This window comes from Natator depressus, chromosome 22, assembly GCF_965152275.1.
Source record: "Natator depressus isolate rNatDep1 chromosome 22, rNatDep2.hap1, whole genome shotgun sequence".
NCBI lineage: Eukaryota > Metazoa > Chordata > Testudines > Cheloniidae > Natator > Natator depressus.
The window spans coordinates 13,480,661-13,502,896 of record NC_134255.1 but is presented as its reverse complement, the minus strand read 5'-3'; the positions used below and the strand labels follow the sequence as shown (position 1 = coordinate 13,502,896).

Here is a 22,236-nt window from a genome sequence, read left to right as displayed (position 1 = left end):
TGTTTAGAAGTTATACTAATGTTATTTATTAATTTTTTTCATTCTTGTATGCAGCCCACTAAAGAGCTTTTTTTGTTTTGAATTTCTTGCACCTGTCAGTTAAAAAAAAAAATACAAAACAAAACAAAGTTTTATTTTTAAATAAATTTCCTTTGTTGTAGCATATCAGTGAGGTGGTCTTACTGTGATTCATGGACAGTACTGCTCTTGAAACTGTCACGAGCCTATTCAATGTAACAGGGATGCACATTAAACGCTGAGAACTGCTGACTGGGTGTTCTTGCCACCAAAGGAACTGATAAAAGGTACCTTATTACGGTTATTTGGTACATCCTAATACAAACTGGTTTACACTAGAAAAGGGCTGGTCTACACTAGAAAAGATATACCAGTATAACTGTCTGTGACAGGTGGGTTTTTTCCCCCACTGGCATAGTTATACCAGTACAAACCCTGGTGTGGATGAAGTTATACTGGGATATGGTGGATTTTGCTTTCTGAACTGGAGTACAGTATAAATACTTATCCCAGTATAGCTGCGTCCACACTAGGGGTGTTTTCAGCGTCAGTCATACCAGCGTAGTTAAAGCAGCAAATCTGTAGTGGAGACAAGCCTTGAGACACTGCAAGTTTGTCTTAAACTGCATGGCCCTACTGACTGAGGGTTCCTCCTCATTCACAGAGCTTTGGTCTTCTGCTAACACATGGGTTGTCAACACTGCCCCTTCTGAGCAAAGGTGGGAAATATAGGAAAAAGGGCCTGTTGCCAGCTGCTGGCATTCTAGGAAAGCATGTGCTCCTTAAGCAATGCAAACTGGTATCGGAGAGGCCTCATTCTTATAAGAAACTAATGAGAAATGTCTCTCTTGAGTTGTGGGGGGGTACTCTTGACCTCTTATGAAAGAGGACTGTCAATAGATCTTTCCTGAAACACTTGCGTCTGCTTCCTCTCTGGCAGCAGCACAGCTATGGAGTTGTTAAGTGAGGGGTGGGCAAACGACGGGCTGCATCTGGCCTGTCAGACCTTTTAATTCAGCCCTCAAGTTCCGGCCGGAGAGCAGGGTCAGAGGCTTGCCCCGCCTTGGTGCTCCAGCCAGGGAGTGGGGTCAGGGTCTTGCTCCGCTTGGTGCAGCTCCTGGAAGCAGGAGCATGATGGGCATGTCCACCACTCCGGCTCCTACGCATAGGGGCAACCAGGGGGCTCCATATACTGCCCCCACCCCTAGCACCAGCTCTGCAGCTCCCATTGGCCGGGAGCTGGAGAGGGGACATGCTGCTGCTTATGGGAGCTGCTTGAGGTAAGCGCCATCCGGAGCCTGCATCTCTGATCTCCTCCCGTGCCCCTGCCCCAGCCCTGATCCCCCTCCCACCCTCTGACCTCCTTGGTCCCAGCCCAGAGAACACTCCTACACCCCAAACCCCTCATCCCCAGCCCCACCCTAGAGTCTGCAACCCCAGCTGGAGCCCGCACCCTGAACTCCTCATTTCTAGCCCTACCCCAGAACCCACACCCCCAACCTCACCCCTTCCCGCTCCCCAACCCCCAATTTTGTGAGCATTCATGGCCTGCCATACAATTTCCATACCCAGATGTGGTCCTCAAGCCAAAAAGTTTGCCCACCCCTGTGTTAATTAGATCTAAATCAAATTCAGTCTAACAAACAAGAGCCCCCATTCTTGTGTCTAAGTAGGAATGCAGTAATAGCTCCTGACCCAGTTGTGAGCATATATTATCAATGCAGTAGACAAATGAGGGGTGAAGAGAGGAGGAGATGAAGGCACATGCGCTGAAGTCACACATTACAGTCCAAGTGTACAATCCGCACCTAGGGAATGTTACCATCCCTAATTGAGTTTCTCACTTCACCATTGTGAATTGAGACAAAGTACAGCCAGTCCTGGAAGTATTTTGGCTTTTTATTTTCACATATATAAAAAAAAACCCTGCAAATATCAGACAAACTCTTAAATTTACACACAAACCAACAAAAATATATATATATATATATATAAAACAAAAGCTTTTGCTTCTGATATTTCTAGCTCACAAGTACAGCTCACCCTTTTTGTTAATGAGTTGGTTGCATCTGCTGCTGCAGAGAGTCTCATTAACCACTGAGGAAGTTGGGTGCATAGGAAAGGAGCTGCTATCGTTTTGCCCAGTGTTAATGTAAGGCTGTTTGTTGCTGAAGTGTTGGAGGAATGGAAAATAAATGGCTGGTTAAGTAGCAGCTATGGGGGTGTGTGCCTAGGTGAAACAACTTCTGCAACTTGCTTTACTTCTCTAATAGGAATCGAGAAGGAAAAGCAAGGGGCTCATCTCCTCAGTGTTCGCCTGGGGGTGGGGGAGAGCTCATAGGGCTGATGGAAGCAACAGCAGTATATGCTTACAGGCTGGGTGTTTTCCGTGAGGAGGTGGTCTGTTTGGTATCTCTGAGATAGCACCAGTTCAATAGTCTGTGGGAGCTCAGTTCTGTCAGTTTCCCTTCTTGTTCACAGTTGGTACCTGTCACCCTGGCCTAGGCCAGAGAGTGGGATTTTAGTCAAGGATATGTAATCTTTTATCTAGTGAGAATACTTTAGGGTTTTTTGAGGGTTTTTTGAGAGGTGCCAATTTCTAAGCAGGGCATAAAGCTTCTCTCTTCATCAGCCTCGACTTTAGACGTGGTCTGCTGGAGGGCCTGCTCATTTAGCCGCGGTACAGCTTAATTAGAAATCTGCCCAGGGTAGCCACGTTCCTCAGGGAGGTGGCAGGTGTGAAACAAGGCCTAAGCCCTCAGCTAAGCAATGCCACATCATGCAGCTTTAAAACTTTCATATGAATGTACTGTTGGGTCCAGTCCCTGCCGAAACCTCAGAACAACTGGGAGGCCCTACTTTTTACTGCACATAGAACAGAGATCCTTTCCTTTCAGCTACTTGTTCTCAATAGAGTCACTTGGGAAAACGAAATCAACTCTTCCAAGAATGGAGCGCTCTACCTGCATTTCACCAGTGCAAGCTGAGAGGCTGTGAATCTAAACCAGCAAAACAAGGACAGTTAAGGGAAAAGCTAAGAGAATTAACCATTTGCATCCTAGAACCCACCAGGTAAATTCCACCCCCTAGCTGTAGTTCATACTATGCACCCATTGTTCAGAGACTTAGCTGAATGCTGCTAATTTAATACGGGTTGTGGGGTTGGGTTTTCTTCAGTTGGAAGGAGCTCCACTTAAAAGCACAACTCTAGCCAGAGAAACCCAGACTGCCTAGCGCTCTAGCCTACTTTCAGGAGGGCAGGGGGACTTACTGCTGTGAATTTTCGGTAAAATGCTTCTAGATTTTCCCCCCCACCCCCCTCTCAATACACACACACAACTGGAACAATAAAAAGCGAACGGTAACATTCCTGATAAGACCTTAAATTCTTCCCCTGTCAGGGTAATGTGGATGTTTCCAAGAATGTGTTTTTGGCCTCTCTGAAGCAGTAAGCCAGTCCAGATTTGTTGCTGCTAGCATGGTATCTTTCAGACCCTTGGCTAGTGTAATGGCCATGTTGGGTGGGGCTGGGGGGTGAGGTATTTCTCCTGGCAGAGCAGTCTCAGCGCTGTGATGCATTTCAAGGTCTCTGGTCACGCTCCCAAGGGGCTGGAGCAGGGTTGAGAGGCGGCGATCCGGGATCAGGAAAGGTTTGAAGGGAAAAAACACATGGCGGGTCCCTCATTCTAGTTCCTCAGGTCGATGTATTTCTCTGCCTTTAAGCCATGGACAAGAAATAAGTAGTTAGAGGCAATCAGAGTGCAGGTTCTCCCTCCTCCCACAGATGAAAGGACCAGCCGCTCAGAGCCAACCCGGGTAAGTGTGACTCCGAGAGCAGTGGGTATTCGCAGTGGAGGCTCCTCCTTAAACCATTCTGTGGTTGAGTGATGAGCTGAAGGCTACTGGGGCATGTGCTCGTGTACGCCGATTTGCATTAAACCAAGGGACAGTTCCAGGTCAGCTAACATGTTCAACTGGAAACCTCTGCATATTAAAACTAGACAAAGCACTTTAGGATAACAGCAGGAACAATCCTATATCAGTGGCTGGGGGGACGACTGCCTCTTTAATTACTTATACCCCATGGAGCAGCTTCCCCGGGGAGAGGGAAAAAGCTCCCTAGCAGCAGAACCCATTGGTTAGGGCTGCTACCTTCTTTTCTTCCTCCTTGCAGTCCCATGGCTGAGGACACACCCTGCCCTGGTGTTTGTGGATCCCATTCTTAGGCACATACCTAGCCTAGGGAGTCTAGGTCCCTAGGCAGGCTTTGCGGAGGCCAGAGGTTCTCTAGCTTGTAACACCTACACCGCTTAGCTCCAGACCAGGCTGACCGCGAACCAAGAGGGAACAGGGAAACCTAAGGGCCTGCAACTCTGCTTTCTCCTGGGAGCCAGGGGAAGTGGCCAAGTTCACGGTGAGAGAGCTAAGGAGGGGGAAGGGAAAGTTTTTATAGCAGAAGGGAAAGCAGTTTCAACACCGCTACTTCCCACTAGCATGCAGCAACACATCCACATCTTGGCCCCGGCGCTGACTGTTGTGCAATGAAGGCTGGCACCATGAGGTCTCTTCCCCACTTCCCTTATTTACTGCTGATGACGATGGATGATGAAGGCCCATGCAAGATCAGGGGTGCTGGGAACAGCAGTTGACAGCCGCTTCCCCAGCTCCAGAGGAGGCCCACCCTCAGTGTGAACTGTAGGGCAGAGACACCCCCTGTGCCGTTCAAGCATCACTGCTGCTCCTGGCCAGAGGCTGCAAAGGGAGAGCCCAGCCCCCAGAAGGTAATTGCATGGAGATCTGTCCTACCTGGTCACCTGCAGGTCTCTTCTCGCTGTTAGCGCCCTGCAGAAGCCCCGCCTCTTCGGGAAGTTTATCTGACTTAACTTCAACTACAATCTCGTCTTTACGGGCATCTGGCCTGGTGCTAGGGGGAGGGAGGTGACAGTTTTCAGAGACGTTTGAGGTACCTGAGCGCCTACAGGCTGAGGTGCGGGAATCTGGGCCCTTTGGCTGATTCCTCCGGACTCCTCCGGGCAGAAGGAAAAGGAGTCAGAGCAAAATCCAACTACGGTGGGAACCCAGGCCGAAGGAAGCTTTCAACGACTCCAGCCTCTACCAGCAGGAGGTGCTGTAGAGGAAGGGGCAGGAGCCCTGGGATAGCTGCCATGCTCAGTGCTGTTGGAGTGTGTGGCTCGTAGCTACTCTGGTCACATGAGGGCTTGCTGGCTGATGGGGAAACTCAGCTGTGGCTCCCTACAGCGCCTGCTTCAGGAGGCAGTGCCGGGAGCCTTTGCTGCTGGGAAGCTCTTGGCTACTCTACATCCAGGCCTCCCCCCGGCATGAGAAAGGCAGTGAGGCATCCTAGCCCTTCCGAGGGGGGTGGGGGGGCAGAGCAAGTTGCCTGAATGGAATGAGATGGGAAGCGTGAATGATTTGGTGCGTCTTTGAGCCAAGCCCTTGCTAGCTGGGAGGCGGGGGAGCACTGGAAGGGCGTGGCTGGGGCGCAAGCTATGCTTACATGTCCTGCTTCCCGGTGCGGTTGCAGGGGATCTTGCCTTTCTTGTGCAGGAAGTAGAGCACGGCGCCGAGCACGGCGATCACCAGGATGCACACGATGACTGCCACGATGATCACGCCCTTGCTCTCCTGGGTCTTTTGCTCTGCTCGCAACAGACAGGTGCCGTTACTGCCTGACCCCACGGCTTCCCCGAGAGACGCCTGTCACCTGCCACTCGCTGCAGTAGTGGGCAGCACGCTTACCTCTCCCCAGGCTGCATTGGAAGGGCATTAAACGGGCAGGGGGTAGCTGGGGGGCACCAGGAAGAGAAGGGGGATGCATGCAGCAGAGCTAGCAGAATGCACTGGGATAGCTCTCGGGTTCTGTTCCTGGCCCTGCTGCTGGCTTGCTGGGGGTAACAATATGGGACGCAATGAATGGATGTTTGTAATGTGCTGTGTATTAGGCATCATCTCCAGTGATGGGAGAGCCCCCCCTGTTGACGGAGGTCATGTCTTCCCTGACGCACAGCCGTTGTGCTGCTGAGTAGTGTGCCACGTATCAACAAGCCGTCAGTGACTTCGGGTCCTAAGGCTCGATGCGACTTGGCCTCTTAAGTGCTTAAATCGCATTTGAAAGTGGGCCTTAGGCGCATTTCACCCAGCATCTAAAATAAAGTGTCTAAAACCTCGGTCAGGTCGGAAACGCTCCGCTGATATGGAAGCACTTCTCATCCAAATACTGGGTTTTAGGCTCTAATTTAGACCTCCCTCTGCAGCATCTGCCACCCACCCAGTGCCACGGACTGAGGGCAAGAGATCCCAGCTGAGTGAAGGTCAAAGCGCAGGGTGGAAGCTAGGGGAAGAATGGCCTGAAGGAGTCACGTGCTCGGGCCTGTTTCTGGAGTGTAACATGAATGTCGCACTCTGCAAACAGTGGGGGACACACAACCATCAACACAGCTGTAGGCAGAGGGGAAGGCTGGGAGTGGGTGCCTAGAGGCCGCAAGAAGGGGTGCGAGGAGCTCACACGATGAAAGCAGGCCGGGGGTCTCAGGAGGAAAGGGACCAGCTGGGAGGCAGGGGGTCCTGTGGGGCACAGTAGCTACTGACCTTTCTTGATGGGTTCCGCTAGAATGCCAATAAAGAATGGAGAGAGAGTGCTGAATGAGGCCCATTCCTCCCGGAGGTGGGAAGACTCTCGGCAGACATTCACCCCATTGGTTCCGGGACTTAACCGCCCACCCCGGTGTCCCAGGGCAGCTCACAGGGTCTGAAGTTTTAGAACTAGGTGCCCATGGCATCTCTCCGTACCAGGACACCAAGGGGTGACTTGAAGGGATGCGGCTGCTATTCCCCATCCATCCCCATCTTCAAGAGGCCCGGGCAGTGCTGCTGGGCCATTCTGGGCTCTCAGTCTCATCCCTTCCCTTCCACAGGGGGTACTTAATGTGTGGGTGAGATCTCGTTCCTCTGACCACTGCAGGGGCCACTGTTCAGCACTTTCCCTGGGGACGCTTACCGGTAGTGTTGCCAATAGGAGGAGGTGATGTCGTTGTCGTCCCTGTAATGAAGACAGACATTGGCTGGTTGATTTGATTCCTCCCCTCTCTGGAAAGCTGGGAGTGAGTTAGCATGAAGGGTGCCCCCAGCAGCATCCCACCAGCTAGAGGGAGACTCCAGCCTTGGACCATCTGTCTGTGCGCAGTGTGTCATTGAAACGGCAGGGGCTGGAGCGGGCGAGCATTCCCTGCCCCTGGGCAGCCTTGCAGACATGCTCATTGGCTTTCCCCAGCCAGTTACAGATTCACCCGTGTGCACAGTACCTCTCCCGCCACAGGGACCCAGGGCTAACGATAACGAGATGATGAATCATCTTTTGGACCTCCACTTTCTAGGACCTCAATGTCCAACACAGACGCCGCTAACAAATCGTGCTGAGAACGGATCACGCAGCGTGCGCCTCAGCCAAGCAGCTGGGCTTACTGTCCAGCCCAGAGAGACATGGGGAAGAAACATGCAGGAGACACTACATTTGGAAATTATTAGCCAGCACATGGGGACGGTCAGTGAGTGTTAAGTGAATTCAAGCTTCCCTCCCTGAAGCCAGGCCAATGGCCATCAGCAACTGGCCTCAGAATTCCCCTCCGTCCTTTGGCAGCTCAGATCGGAGAGCTGTGTGCATTCAGCATCCTACCTGCTGATTTGAAGGACACGAATAAGCATTGACTGCTCAGTCTTCCCCATAGCCCTGCCCAGCCTCTCTTCTAGCTTTTCCATTCTCAACAGTGCCGTTAATTAAGTTCTGACTGCCCAGTCTCTGCTGTTAATCGGGCCTGAGCTCCAATCAAAGCCAGCAGCTCTTTGGTTCAGGGTTGAACTTGCAAATTAGGAAAATCACTACTTTACAATGAACCCTCTTCCCCCCACCCCACACGCCTCTTTCACAGTCACTTTTCAAGTAGAACCAAGCTTTAAATCTTACAGTTCAGTCTGTCAGCTCTCCTGCTTAGCTCACCCTTTGGTGTGAGGCAACCAAGGAAATATTGTAACCCCTTTGGGGCAGGGAATGTCACTTTGTGCAGCACCTATCACATTAGGGCCCCGATCCTGGACTGTGGTGCACAGCAGCTCCACTAATAACCTATGGAGACTTTGTAAACACTAACCCTAGAATTCACGTTTTGCCCTTATGGAAGAATTTGTAGGTGGGAGCTTCATACCCTGCAAAGTGGACTTGGCTTTTAGATTTGTAATCCACAGGGAACTGAACCCAGAGCAAATGCTTAAGAACCAACACGTTCTTCCATCAGTGCAGCAAGAGACCAGGGAAATAGATTTAATCCTACCATTGAAGAAAGAGATTCTCTCCACATCTGATTCTCTTCACAAAGCTGAGTTCTCTTCAAGTGAAAACAGCTATGAGTGAGAACTCCTTGTTACCTATTTACTCCGGCCTTTTGAGGACACAGTGGGTTTGTGCCACAATCAGAGTACTTTTCCTACTAGTTGTAAATAGAGAGTAAGTGGCCCTCCCTGTTATGGTATTAGTGATCTCTTTTCTATGTACATTTAGGTTCACTGCAGAGAGGAAAACTTGACTTTTACAAAGAGATGGAAAAGTTCCTCCTCCATTAGCAATTCAGGTCTTGTCAATCCTGCTTTCCCTGGACCTGTCTCTCATGACTGGCCATGTTAGGTGACTCTGGCGCATGTGAATAGTCAAAGGGAGTACTCATGTACTGAGAACCAGGTCCTGGGAGGTGCTGAGTATCCTCAACACCCATTGATATGAATGTGAGTAGAGGACGCTCAGCGCTTGACAGGATTAGGCCTTGACAGAAAGAGGAAGAGATTATTATTAAGATTTTAAAAATGGCAGAGAAGCTCAGAACTTCAGCAAAATCAGACCAAGCCAGACCAGCTACTCTGAAATGTCTCAAGTGGAACCACCATCATGGACAGGGGGATGTGGGTGCTGTCTGTCTTTCTCCATCACCATCAGAGTTTTTCTCTCCAAAAATATTTGGTGCAGAATTTTCTGATTTTTGAAAATTCGAGGGACGCAGCAGGTAAAAACACTTTCATTTTATGTGCCCTGTCACTTCTTTCTCCAAAAATCAAAACTTTGTTTAAAAAATTGAAATTGCTGATATTTTGACAAAACACATATTACTTTTTTTTAAACCAGCTCTGATCCTGAAGAAGGGCCCAATTCTCATTTACACTGAGGCCCATTTATACCCTGCCACTGAGGCATGAATGACCATCAGGCCTGGAGAATGTAAAGCCCCTTTGCAGATCCCCTATTCTATCCATCTTTGGGTGAACCGTGACTCTTTTCACAGGCAGGCTGAGCGCTACTGGGGTTGTGTGGGCCCGTGCATTGAAGGCTACATGACTGGTGTCTGATGCTCTTGGTATATTGTGTATTTTGTTTTTAATCAGAAATTTAAAAAAAAATCATTAAGAAAAAATGGTCTCTCTGTTTTGTGAATTAGAGCAGGAGGGGAGGACTCCAGTCTGGTCTGGAGTGAGAAAAGGGGATTTCCCGCATGGGATGCTTCCCCCGTCAAGGTGGCCAGGAGACTTACTCAGCTGCAGCGTAATGTGAAGACTGCTAGTGCCCAGCTTGTTGGTGGCCATGCAGGTGACTCCTGACTGCAGCAGTTCTGGGGTGACCTGGACGGTCAAGTTGCTGATGACGCGGTGATGGTCTATGTGGTTTTGGACCTGGGGGGAGATGGAAGAGAATGAGGGATGCCGCTCAGGAGGGGAAGAAGTGATTGCTAGCCCATGGGTTCCCAACCAGGGCCTACGACTGCCCTCCCTAGTTGGGGGTTCCCCAAAAATATGTAACAGGAGACGCCTGAATGGAAGAGGTCAAGAACCACTGCCGAGCCCCCAGGTCCATTCCCTGCACCGCATCCGGCGGGTGGATCTCACCGTTCCATTGATGCTCCACGTGATCGTGGGCTCAGGGAGGGCAGTAGCTCTGCACATTAGGGTCACCAGCTCGTTCTGTTTCACGGGCACCAGGGAATCCTTGGGACTGATCTGTGGCTTTGCTGCGGGGGAGGAAGAAACACAGAGCAGAGGTGTCAGCGTGGCCTGGGACAGATGGGACAATTTCCTGCAGTGTCCTTGGGAGACTTTGTATTGGATTACGTTTATGTATCTTTGGGGCCCCATTGTAATCAATGAACAGTTTGTCTTATTGTGGGCCGGGATTGCGTGCAACCTCCTGAGGGGAGATGTGACAGCTGTGTGTGTGTGTGGGCGTGTGTTTCAGAGGACTATACTGAACAATGGGTCAGGCAAGAATGGAGTCTGGGAACAAAATGTGTTTAGTGCTTTTCCTGGGGGAGCTTAGGGGGGAATGCAAATTCCCCACCTCTGGTTATGCAAAACCGCAGCCTTTTGAAGCTACATCCTGTGGAGTGAGCCATTGTCTGCTGATCACCTAGTACACAAAGCCAAGATCAAAGCCCAAGAAGTACAAAGGAATGACTGAGCTATTTATGGTTGTCTGGAATCTGAGATGCTACGAACTTGTAACGGCGGGGAAAACCCAGGTGTGGGGTTTGACGAACCTGAGGCTGCAATTGGGATGACCTCTGCATAGAGGCTCTTTGCTTGTTTGTAATCGATTTTCTCTGTTATGCTTTCACCTTAAGAATAAATGTGCTTGCTTAGAAAGAGCTGTGCACAGACTTGTGACTACTGGCAATGACAGCTGTTCATAGCCTCCATCGAAGAAGCAAAGCACGGACTGTGCCCTATTCAGGCACTCTGGCTTGCTGGGAATAAACTGCAGCCTGGAAAAACTCCAGTCAGGAGGGAGAGAAATGCGAGTCTCTGCCCAAGAGAGGTGACAACTGAGGAGTCAGGAGCCTAGAGTGAGTGCCCTCAAGGGCCCATGGAGGGGGAAATACAGGTGCAATTGTCCAGCACTGTGACGTGGCCTCCCTGCAGCCATCTGACCAGGTGAGGGGAGATGCACCAAGCCCTCCAGGATGTTGGGAGGCTGCGTCTCTCGTCTCTCTCTGCCCGCTCATTCCTCCCAGGGACCAGCAGGGCTGGGGTGGAAGCAGTTGGGTGTGGGCTGTGTGTACCACGAGGGCAATTCCATGGGCTCCTTGCTGGATTCCCCCACCCCCCCTAGAAGCTGTCCCCTCCCAGCCTGTGCAGGAAGGGGGGGCGGGGATACGGCGGTGGCCGGCTCTTACCGTGCACGGCGACGTACACCTGCTTGGAGCGGGAGAGCCCTGGCACCCCAGCCACAGCCACTTCGCAGCTGTAGTTGCCGGAAGATTCGAGGGTGACGTTGCTCAGTTTCAGTTGTTTTCCGTGCCCCAGTAGTTTCCCCTTCTGGAACAGGAGACGAGCAGGCTAGTGTCCGACTGCTGCGGCCCCGCCTCTCTCCCGGGAGCAGCACGTGGCTGAGGGAGCAGCTGGGTCTTCCCAAGCTTTCCAGCTCCACTCAAAGCCCTGCTGTTGGGGGGCAGGGAGAGACTCTCACCCCCTCGGGGTTAGCGGGCAGGGAATGTCCTGCCCCGGGGGGAGTATTAATGAGGTTTCATCTAGCTCTGCAGGTCACTGGAGCACAGCCAAGGCCTCTCCTGCACGGTGCCCAGCTCCCGGCGCCACTTTGGAGGGGGAGCACTGTGCCATTGTCTGGGAGCAGCCATCCGCATTGTTCGTTACCTTTTCCTTCTTCCACCGCAACTCCAAGGGCTTGGAGCCTCTGGCGTCACATGTCAGGGCTAAGCCTTCTCCCTGCTGCAGCTGGATGGGCCCCTCAGGAGTTATCTTGAGCCCTTCGAGGTCTAGGGAGAGGGCAAGCATGGGGATGAGATGTGGCACCCTTCGTGTGGCCTAGGGCTTGCTGTCGCTGGTACAGAACAGAAGCTGGTTCCCAGGAGCCAGCCCGGAGCATGGACACAGGCTGGCTCTGGGTGGAGGCAGCAGGAAGCTGTTCTCAAATGCCACCTCCCCCCCACTGGGGAACCACTCGTCCGGTCAGCTGGGGTCACGGGGCCCTGAGTTGCCAGCCCATTGTGCTGGATGGGGGCGGGTGGTGCCTCCGCAGACGTGGGCAGGCAGCACGGCACAGATTCATGCGGAGCTCAATGGGAGAAGGGCTGGGACAGCACAGGGCCCAGGGGAACCTCCCCGCCTTCCTCCCCGGCCCTTCCTTACAGTTCACAGACAGCTCCGCTGTGGCTTCCAGGCTCGCCATGGAGTCGAGGTCGAAAGTCCGGCACAGGTATCGGCCGCTGTCCTCCTTCTTGACCTTCCGCAGGATCAGCACCCCGTTACTGGAGGTTAGGTCTTTCTCCTCAGCATGGGCACCCTCCTGAGGGGCACAGGGCAGCTGGGAGTGAGGGTACGTGGGCACACGCGTGGCTCGCATTGGCACCGGGAGCAGGGGTGGAGCTGCTGCTGGTTTGCGGCCCCGTAGTCCATTCCCCTGCCCTGGGCTGGGCTGGAACTGGTGCCCTAGTGTCTGTAAGGGGGGGGGAGGGGGCAGGGAGGTGCCAGGCTCTGCCTCCCATCTCCTGATCAAGCCCACTCTGCGTGGGGCGGGGCTGGAACCGGTGCCCTGGCACAGAGATTATCCCTTTCCTTGAGCCATCCAGCCCTCGGCAATAGATTCCCAGACTGGGGCAGGTCCAGGTGTAGCAAGTGTGTGGAACCCGCAGCCCTCCCAGCGCAGGAAGGGTGAGGATCCCCGTGTACCGGGGAGCACAGAGACAGCCTGGGGGGAGCTCAGACAGGGACTGTCAGGCAGCCCCATATTCAAGGCACACTCTGTCAGCCCCTGGGCATCCAGAGCCAGCCTGCCCCAGCCAGCCGCCCTGCCCCTTTGCTTACCTGCACTTTCAGCAGGTTGTACTCAGGCGGGGGGTTCCCGTCCCCCTCGCAGTGCAGCGTCACCTCGTCCCCCTCCCGCACCTGCGGCTGGGGAGAGCGTATCACCAGACTTAGCTTCTCCGTGGAATCTGGGGTGCAGAGAGAGAGAGAGAGAAACGTGAAGAGCCTCGGCTCAGCTGGGACTGGGGGGCGGGCAGACCAGGGGTCCTTGAGAAACTAGCAAGCGGCAAACAGGAGAGGGGGAATCTGATAGACGGGGCGCTGCTCTGGCTGGAGAGCAGAGTGACTCCACCTATATCCACGCTCAGAAGTGTGAGGGGCCAAGACTTGAGCAGATGCCACCTGTTGCCATGCACCTCCGGCAACACCTGGAGCTGGGGGGTGGATCACTGCAGGCCCCCGCTACCATCCCCATGCAGAGCAACAGCCGTACGGCGTTCAGGCGGTGCCATGGAAGTTACAGCCTGGTCTAGTGCAGCATCAACCCTGCAGCACAGGGAGTGTTATCGCCCGTAGGGAGAGTCACTCCCCTTCCCTTGGGCTGGCCGGGCCCCGGCTGATCAGTCCCAGACTCACAGAACACGGTGACGTTGACCTTCTCGGACGTGGCAGTCTGGTCGGCCCCCAGCAGGCAGTAGCTGACCGCGCAGTGGAAGCGGGACTGGCGGTCCTCGCGGCTCACGCGGGCAAAGAGGGTGCTGCTCACCGTGTACAGCCCGCTGGACTCCTTGATGAGGGTGGAGAGGATGCTGATTTCTGCTGGGCGAAAGCAGGTGATGGGGACAGTGCCAAGAAGGATTAAGCACCTGCAGACCCTGTTGGCTCCAAGGCCACCCCCGCGCCCCTGACTCTGGGATCCAGCCCTTGGAAGGAAGGAATGGGGATGCACAAGCTTCTCGACCCCTGGGCTGAGCAGGATTGCTGTGAGCTTCCTCACAACTGTGCCCATGGGCGCTCCGTTGCCGTGAGCTTCCTTGCACCAGGATACAGGATTATCCTGAGCATTGTGGTCCTGGAATTGCCTCGGCAGGCCCCTTGCCCCAGCTCCCCAGGGCTGGCCTCACCAGGCTACAACGTACCTAAGCAGCCCAAGGAGAAGGAGCTGGTCCCAAAACTTACTTGTGTCATCCTGCCACAGGGGGCTCCCATTCTTGTACCATGTGATGTTGGGGGCCGGAAAGCCGTTCTTGCTGATGCACACTGCGATCTGAGACAGCAAAGGGAGCGCTTGGTGCTGAAAACCTCCAGGTCCCCGCGCAGCACCCCCTAGTACCCCCCAACACACAGCACATGGTGCAGCTTGCACCTGGACAAGGCAATTAGGATTCCCCCCATCCCTGCTGGCACTGTGAGCTTCTTGCCAGTAGGGTCACACCTTCTTCTGGGTGCCTGCCAGCCTTGTGAGCATAGGGGGCGGGGCGGGGCTTGGGGCGGGTTGAGCACCCACAGATGCCGGACAAGTTGGTGCCTATGATTGTGAGCTTCCCCCCAGCAGTGCTCTGGCCCCTTTGGTGCTAGCCAGGCTCTGTGTGGCGCAGCTGGCTCCCCTCACCTTTGGGATCTCCTTACTCGTCACGGGGATGCCCGCGTCATTCACCTGAATCTCAGGAGGCTCCGGGGTTTCTGGAAAAGAGCAGCATGCCAGGCAGGGGTTTGGTGCCAGGTGGACCGAGAGGGAGGGGAAAGGCAAAGTCCCCGGCCCTCCCCAGGCCGAGCCAGCACCACGGAAGGGGGAACTAGACCCAGCCCTTGTTCTCAATGCCATGAGCCTGTTCCCGCCTTCCCACTGCACCGGTAGGCATTGCGACCAGCGAGGGCAGCATGGCTGGTCCTACAGGGCATGTCACGTGTCCTGGGAATGGCAGCAGGGGCTGGAGCGGGCAGCAGCGTCTCTCTCACTAAGGCCCACGCCTTGTGAACTACGGCATGGGGAGAGCCACGCACACGCTGCCCTGCCCTAGGCTCCCGGCTTAAATCAGCCTCCAAACCTCCATGCCCTTGGGCAAAGCCCTGGCAGGGGCAGGCAGCCCTGAGGGGAAAGGAGCATGTCAGCTTGTCTGGTGTCCCTGAGCAGCAGCATCCAGAGCAGGGGCTTGGGCCGAGATGCCAATCAGAGGCTGTCGCCCTGCCCCTCTTTCCCCCCCTCTCCCCCCGGTTCTGGGCCCAGTGGCACTCACTGTAAATGTGGAGCTTGGTCCGGTTCTCGCCCACCCCTAAGCTGCCCGCCCCGACCTGGCACACAAAGGTCCTGGCGTCCTGCAGGGTCACCCTGCTGATGGTGAGGGTAAAGTCATCCTCCATGGCCACCCGGCCCTTGTACTCCGTGTCCACCTCAAAGACCTGGCCACGGACCATGTAGTAGATCTTCGTCCGGCTGCGTTTGTCGATCTAAAGAGGGGAACGAGAACTAGAGGGACTCGCCGCTCCAGCCCAGGACCCAGGACCCATCAGCTGCTGGGCCCGCTTTGTGCCACCAGGTGGCGGTGGAGGCTTTTGTTAGCACAGCGCCAAGGTGGCTGGGACACTGGCATGTGGGGAGGGATCTCCTCCAGGGGCCAGGCGGGGAGAGGGGGCAAGACCGTCTCGCTCTGACTGGGACCCCCCCACCGCCAGCCTTTGCCAGGCTAGCAACCAAGCTGCTCTAGGGATCTTATTCCCCTAAAACCCTCCCATGGGAGTCCCTCCTTTCTGCCCCCCACCTACATCTTCCAGTGTCCCCTGCTTCTGCCCCATCGCTGTCCTCCCTGACCTTTCCCGCTGGGGGCCCCCGATCCTGCCCCGTCAGTCCCCCACCCCGGGCCCCCCTGAGGGCGCTGGTACTCACATAGAACCAGTTGATGTAGGCGTAGTCGCTCGCCTCAGGGAGGGAGAAGTTGCATGGGATCCTGGCTGTCTGGCCCAACTCCACCTCCACCACCTCCAGCATGGAGACCTCCACCTTGCTGGCCCCACCTGCTGAGACAGGGCACGAGGTGAGGGGGGGGATGCCCCACAAACACTGTGCTTGAGGCAAGGGGGGGGCAGGAGAACGGATCCCCTTTCCCCCTCCCCGCCCCCGGAGACAGACGAGACTCTACATGTACTGCCTTGGGGCCAAACAGCAAAATCGGCCCCTCGGGTGAGATGGGGGGAGCTGAAGCCCCCCAGCAAAGAGCAACAAGGGACAAACCTGCCCCCAGGAGGTGCCTCATCTGCTCCCCCCACCATGCCATGGCCTGGCGCACAGACCCCACTGCCCACACCGGAGTGGCTCCTGTTTGCGAGATCCCTGTGCGAACACTGGCCTGCCTGCCAGTGCCCTGGAGTGAGCTCAGCCCCCCTGGGGGCGCCCAGGAGGAGAATGCTAGCCAAGTGCCAGAGTGGGGGGCAATTTCCAAGCACAGTACAAACCTTACCAGCCCTGTTTGACCCCAAACCAATCCAGGACCCCACCCCTGCAAGCCAGCACAGCCCCACACCTCCCAGGCACCCCCACCCCCAACATCCCATCCTCCCCACTCCCAGCTGCTAGACCCGCTCTGCTCCTGGTTCCTCTCCGCACACCGCCCCAGATGGTTCCCATTAGGCAGCAGTCACTGCTACCATCCAGCTACCCTGCCATGTGCAGCCACGTCCCCAGCCCTGCCCAAGCAGGTGTGCGTGGGGTGGTGGGGGTCACTGCTTACCCAGCAAGAGCTTGTTAACCCCAGCTGGGCCATCTCAGCCCTGCCTCTCCCCGAGCAGCTGAACACCTTTGTGGCCAAGACAATAGCAGCTGAGGCCACTAAACTCATCACAGAGCATGGGGAACACCCCACTTCCTTCCCCTCTCAGGGGCGCTGGCTCCGATCCAGCCCAGGCTGCGGGGCCTGGCTGCTGGGGGAGCGGGCTGGGGCACAGGCCTTTCCCCATGAGGGACCCAGCTGAGGCCAGGGGGAGCACAGCTGTCTGGGGCTGGGTGGGACAAATCTGGAAGGGCTCGGTCGCTTTCCCAACGGCACAGGTGGGGCCACTCCATAGTCTCCCCAGCCAGAGGGGCCCATGGTTGAATGGGGCCTGGAATCTGAGCTCTGGCCCTCCATGATACTCTCTCTGCCCCCTGCAGCTGGGTGTCCCCCTGCTCCCAGCACTGATCGAGTCAGGAGAATGGTCCCACAGGAGGGAGACGCTGGGTGCAAAAGCAGCTCCCCCTCTGCTCCCCAACCCCCAGCACGGGGAAGGCAGCTGAGCCCAGTAAGTCACTTTCCAGATGCTGATTAGAGCGGCACAGGTGGGGATTAGGCAATGAGCAGCAGAAAGGGGACAGTTATATGGGGGGGGGGGGTGCCCTGGCTGCCTTGCTCCTCCCCCCCGCCCCCAGTCTCCCCCCATGTTCTGGGATGACTTCACTTCTGGGGCAGGATGTTGTGCTTGGCTGAGCGCGAGTCGGCGGCCGCAGCCCCTTTGTTAGGACATCTGCTGGGTCTGAGGTGGCCTGGCTGGCGGTGGGGACGGGGGGCATGCAGGGCGTCCGGGATCATGACACACACCCCCCATGGGGGAAATCCCAGCTTCCTGGTCACATCCGCAGCTTCATCCGGCCCCGGCAGGTGGAGGATCACTCGGGCCGCCACCGCCTCAGGCCTGGGGAGCGAGGGGCCCGGGCTCTGGCCATGAAGAGGGGGGCTCAGAGTTGGCTGAGACTGGCAGGAGGCAGCGCGTGCCACAGCAGAGGGGGTCGTGCCCAGCCTAGCGTGCGCCATGGTGGAGGGAGGCTGCTGCATCCCACCCGTGATGGAGGGGGCAGCACGGTTGCGTCTAAGCCGCTGTGGCCCTGGCTGCTCATGGAGCAACTGGCAGAGGAATCACCAATCCAACCCCCATGTAAGCAGGGCTGGAACCCCCTGTTCGCCCCTCTGCCCTAGGTATATGGACCTTTAACCCTGCTCCCCTACGGGGACACTGAGGCACACAGTGTGGGGAAGGGACTCACCCAAAGACAAGCAGGTGATCACTGGCAGGGCCAAGAGTAAAACCCAGGAGTCCTGATTCCCCATCTCCTGTGTTAGCCCCTGGATTTCACCCTTCTGGAATGGGGAACAGAACCCAGGTGTCCTGGCTCCTCCACCTCCAACTGTGAACCTACGCCCCCTCTGCCTCACAGCCAGCACCCAGGGGTCCTGGTTCCCAGCTGCACTACCAAGGAAATTCTACCGGCTTCCCCTGGGCGCAAAGCAGGGGGCTAGGCAGGGCATAGGTAGAGGATGGCAGGGAGGGGGTGTTATGCTAGGGGTCTGGGCGAGGACCAGATACAGCCTGAGGAACCGGTGGACGCCCACAGCCAATCCTGCCTCAGCCTTCCCCAGCGCTGACTCTGATCTGCCGGGGAAGTGGCTGTGATCTGTGCCATCTGTTGCCTGCAGGACCTCAGCTTGTCTGATTAATCTGCCCAGCAAACAGAGCCCCCTCTCCCCTCCGTGGCCTTTGTAGGGCAGGGAGAACCTCAGGGTCTGCACAGCGCCAAGCCCTGCAATTAACAAGAGATGAGAGGTCTCCCCTGGGGGGTGGGAGGGTCAGGGAAGAAGCTTGGAGAGGGTGGGCACAGCACCAGGAATCAGCCCAGCCTGCCCCACACAGCCAGGGGGCCCAGAGTGGGGGTCACCCCACATTGCAAAGGGTCATGAAGGGCACCTGATATGAGTGAGGACAGCGACCGTGGGGAGCAGAGAGGGAGCCCCCTGCACCTCCAAACAATTGGGTCCTCAGAACATCTATGGGGGGCTCCAGAGAGATTTCTGAGGCTCCAGCTGCCCATGATGCAGCCACCAGCCCACCCCTCACTGGAGAGAAGCCCCATGGCACCCGTGGGTCCAGTCTAAGCCCAGCTGCCCCTCCCAGGCAGCGACTAGGGCTGCACGTGGGACTCTCCCCAGCAGGGCCGAGCTGGTGCTCACAGCCAGTGATGGATGGTGACAGCCAACGCAACCGGGATGAGCCGGCGATGCTGCTGCAGAGCCCGGCCCATGAGTCACGCCAACAGCAGCCCCCGACACGGGGGGGGCGGTGCCGAGCCTCCCCCACAGCATGGCGCCCAGCTCTCCAGCTTGCTCAGGTTCCCAGGACCGACCGAGGCACATCTCTCAAAACTGGGTGTCTGGCAGGCTGGTGGCCACGAGGATTCAGCCAGCCACGGGCCCCCCACAGGTGAGAGATGGGCAGGCGTGGCCCCAGAGGGCTTGTCCACAGGTCACACCCTGTCTCCAAAGCCCTCCAGTTCAGAGCCCCCACCCCCAGGAGCAGAGACGAGAAGGCTGCAGGCAGGAGATACTCAGTGATTCACCGCTTTGGACAAGTCTGCTTTCCCCTGGCGTGGGGAGCCATCCTGAGCCCTGCTGCAGGGAGTGACCCATGTTCTTTATCGAGGGGACCAATGCCAGCAATACCCTCCGTGAGATTGCACCCCCCTCCCATCAGCCACGGGCTGGATCCCAGCTGGGAGGGGCTGCACCAGGCGGGATCCCAGCTGGGAGTGGGCTGTGATGCTGAGCAGAGGAGTGGTCATGGGGCAGTTAAGGCAAGAGGCGAGCGCCCCCTCTGTAACACCAGCCGCCCCGCTGTGCCAGGGCAGGAGGGGCTCTGCGGCTCCGGTGCTGGCCACGCGCCTGGCACAGGAAGTGGTTTCCAAATCTTGCCATGCAGCTCTAGATAGGAAGCGCCTTGTCCTGCACTGGCCCCAACACAAGGGACCTTTGTCCCAGCCGGGCCACTCACATTTCCAGAGGGGGAGCTACGCACGGCGGCTGCTCTGAACGCAGGGGTTCCAGGGTGCCCTGGCCACAGCCTCGGGAGTTCATATGTGGGGGTTGGGACTCAGCAAGGGGGATGTGAGGGGTCACAGGGCTGGGGGAGAGCCAAGGGAACGCAGCCAGGGTGTGTGTGGGGGTTGCCGGTTATGAAGAGTGCCAGAGATGCATCTTAGGGCCAGAGGTCCCCAAGTGCCACAGTACAGGAGACACACCCGGGGGGCTACATCCTGGGCGCTGGGGTCACAGAACAAGGGATGCCACCAGGGGGCCCAGCCAGGATATAGCAGGGGATGGGGTCACAGTGGAGGGGACATAGGGGGGGCCACCCCCCTCCCCCCGATGGCTCCTAATTGAAGAGCGAGAACAAGGTCTTTGAAATCGCACCTGCTTGGAGCGAAACCTGCTAAGAGCAAACCCGAGTCTCCTGCCCAGGGCTGTGCCCCCTGCCTTTGGCACCTCCCATGCCAGGCCCTCATGTCCTGCACCACATCACCAGCATCAAACCACAGGATCATAAGGCTCTGGTCCAGGGCAGGGGGTGTTATCGCCCTGTGCCCCCCTAGAGGACTGGGACAGGAGAGTGTGGGGGTCATGAAGCCGCAGATAATCCCCCTGCAGGTCTCCCCCTACCCCCATCTCCCGCTGGGCTTCATCCTGATCTGTGGAAGGGGACGGGAGGCTGGATAGAGCTCCCAGACCAGCCGCCTCTCTGCACTCCAGAGCCATCTAATCCTGTCTCACTCTCTTCCCAGCTGGGGAGGGGTCAGTAGGAAGGGCCCCAGGGAACGCTTGCCCCTGGGGCTCCTGGAAATGGGGCCAGGCCCCTCCTGAGTACTGAAGGAAACCGCAGATAACAGGGCAAGGAACCCCTCCCCACCCCTGCACCTGGCAGCCACTTCGCCCCACAGGGCCATCAGTGCAGGATCTGGCCCAGATATGGGGCAGTGGCTTAGCCAAGTGGCTTTGGAGGTTGTGTCTAAGGGCAGACAACCCAGGAGCATTACAGACCAGCGGTGCCAGCTCCCACCCTGAGCGTCCCAGCACCACTTGTCCCTCAGCAGGATCTCTCCCCGGTCACGCTAGCTGCCAGATCCCACCTGTCCAGGACTGTGTGTGCTCTGCCAGCCGCTCCCAGAGAGGAGAGCTGAACAAACAGGGCTGGACAAAAGGCCACCTGGCTCCCTGGAAATGCCTCTTCTCCCCGAGCCCGCTTCACAGGGGCCTGGGACATGAAGGCCACATCTCTCCAGGCAGATCAGCAGAGATCACACACCCGGGGGGTGGGGGTGGGGGGGGGGGTAGGAGACGGTGGGAGGAGACAATGGAGCTGCAGTATGCATACTCCAAGCCTGGACCCCAAAGTCGCCACCCCTGTGGAAGGGGCTGACAAAGAGCAGGCAGGTGCTGGAGAACTCGCAGAGAGAGTGAGAGGCCCAGGCCAGTGCCTATTGGACACACGGCTGGCTGAACAGCAGCTGTATTGATTTAAGCTCCCATGGAAAGAGATTAGCAAAGGGCACAGAGAGGGAGATTGGACAGGGTCCTGAGGCTGGGAAGCCAGAGAAGTGCTGTACCTGTGGGCGAAGGACATGAGTAGCCCTGCCTGTATAGGGGAGAGAAGCCTTACTCGGAAGGCAAGGAGACAAGAAACCCCAAAGAGTCCAACATGTGTGGAGAACAGGGAAGGGACAGGCGTGTGTTGCCTGGGGTCAGCAGGGGCCCCTAAGAAGGAGATGCCCATGTATGAACTGTGATGGGAATAGACAAGGGCGAAGCTCGGCCTATTGACAAGGCAAGGACAAGGGGCTGGTTTGGGTGCCGTGAGGTTGGCCCTATACAAAGGCCCTGCCCTCTTAAGGGGTAGCAAATGGGAAGGCATGGGCCACAGTGAGATTGGAAAAAAAGAAGGGGGGTATCTGGGGACTGGAGCATGCAGGAGACTGTCAGGGTAGACAGGGTGGGGATGACTGTGGACCCGGCAGGTGGTCAACCAGGCACCCAGAAGAGGGTGGTAGGAGTTGGAAGATAAAATGCTTAGGACGGAGGGGGCCCAGCGGGACATAGGAACTGCCACTGAAGCGAAGCAAGCTATGGTGGGAACTCAGGCCCTGAGGGAAAGGGGGCTGTGGGATCCTGTGGGGCAAGTGAAGGTGCTACAGGAGAAATAAGTAGCCACGGACCAGGCCCTGCCAATAGATGATGGAGACCCAGAGTACCAAAGGGAAAAGTTTAGGGGTGCTGTGGAGGACCAGGATAATCTGGGTCTCCTAGTGGGTGAAGCAGAACAAGAGAGGGATGCCCTGCCGGCCCTGCTCAGGCAAATGCAGGGCAGGAGGCAGCCGCACCCCCAAGGGTTACAGGCTTGAGGGTGTGAAGATGATTTGAGGTGTCTGCTCCGCACAAGGCCTGAAGGGGTTAAGGTGGCTAGCTGGGCCAATTAACGGCCCAGGCTGCATCTGGAGGAGCAGCCAGGAAGCAGGGATTAATTAGGGAGGAGGTTCAGCTGGACAGGAACAGGGACAGGAGGGGCCTGTATAAAGCCCAGGAGCTGAATGCAGCTGGGGTCTATAGGGAAGTACTT

General features: G+C 56.5%; 1 protein-coding gene across 5 annotated transcripts in view; it reads right to left on the bottom strand.

The window, feature by feature from the left end:
* Positions 1–2,009: 2,009 nt before the first annotated feature.
* Positions 2,010–22,236, bottom strand: part of MCAM (melanoma cell adhesion molecule) — a 35,541-nt gene continuing 15,314 nt past the window's right edge. Inside the window, exons 2-17 of one of the 5 annotated variants that reach the window (XM_074936805.1) lie at positions 15,716–15,843; positions 15,069–15,279; positions 14,444–14,514; positions 14,011–14,098; positions 13,468–13,650; positions 12,892–13,019; positions 12,217–12,373; positions 11,722–11,843; positions 11,244–11,385; positions 9,961–10,082; positions 9,609–9,747; positions 7,037–7,078; positions 6,628–6,645; positions 5,537–5,678; positions 4,825–4,942; positions 2,010–3,734 (exon numbers count right to left, since the gene is read on the bottom strand). In XM_074936805.1, coding sequence (XP_074792906.1) covers positions 3,705–3,734; positions 4,825–4,942; positions 5,537–5,678; positions 6,628–6,645; positions 7,037–7,078; positions 9,609–9,747; positions 9,961–10,082; positions 11,244–11,385; positions 11,722–11,843; positions 12,217–12,373; positions 12,892–13,019; positions 13,468–13,650; positions 14,011–14,098; positions 14,444–14,514; positions 15,069–15,279; positions 15,716–15,843 — 1,841 coding nt within the window. In that variant the 3' untranslated portion in view covers positions 2,010–3,704. Of the gene's footprint in view, positions 3,735–4,824; positions 4,943–5,536; positions 5,679–6,627; positions 6,646–7,036; positions 7,079–9,608; positions 9,748–9,960; positions 10,083–11,243; positions 11,386–11,721; positions 11,844–12,216; positions 12,374–12,891; positions 13,020–13,467; positions 13,651–14,010; positions 14,099–14,443; positions 14,515–15,068; positions 15,280–15,715; positions 15,847–22,236 lie in introns of all 5 variants that reach the window. The other 4 variants (XM_074936803.1, XM_074936804.1, XM_074936807.1 and 1 more) reach the window with 4 other exon arrangements.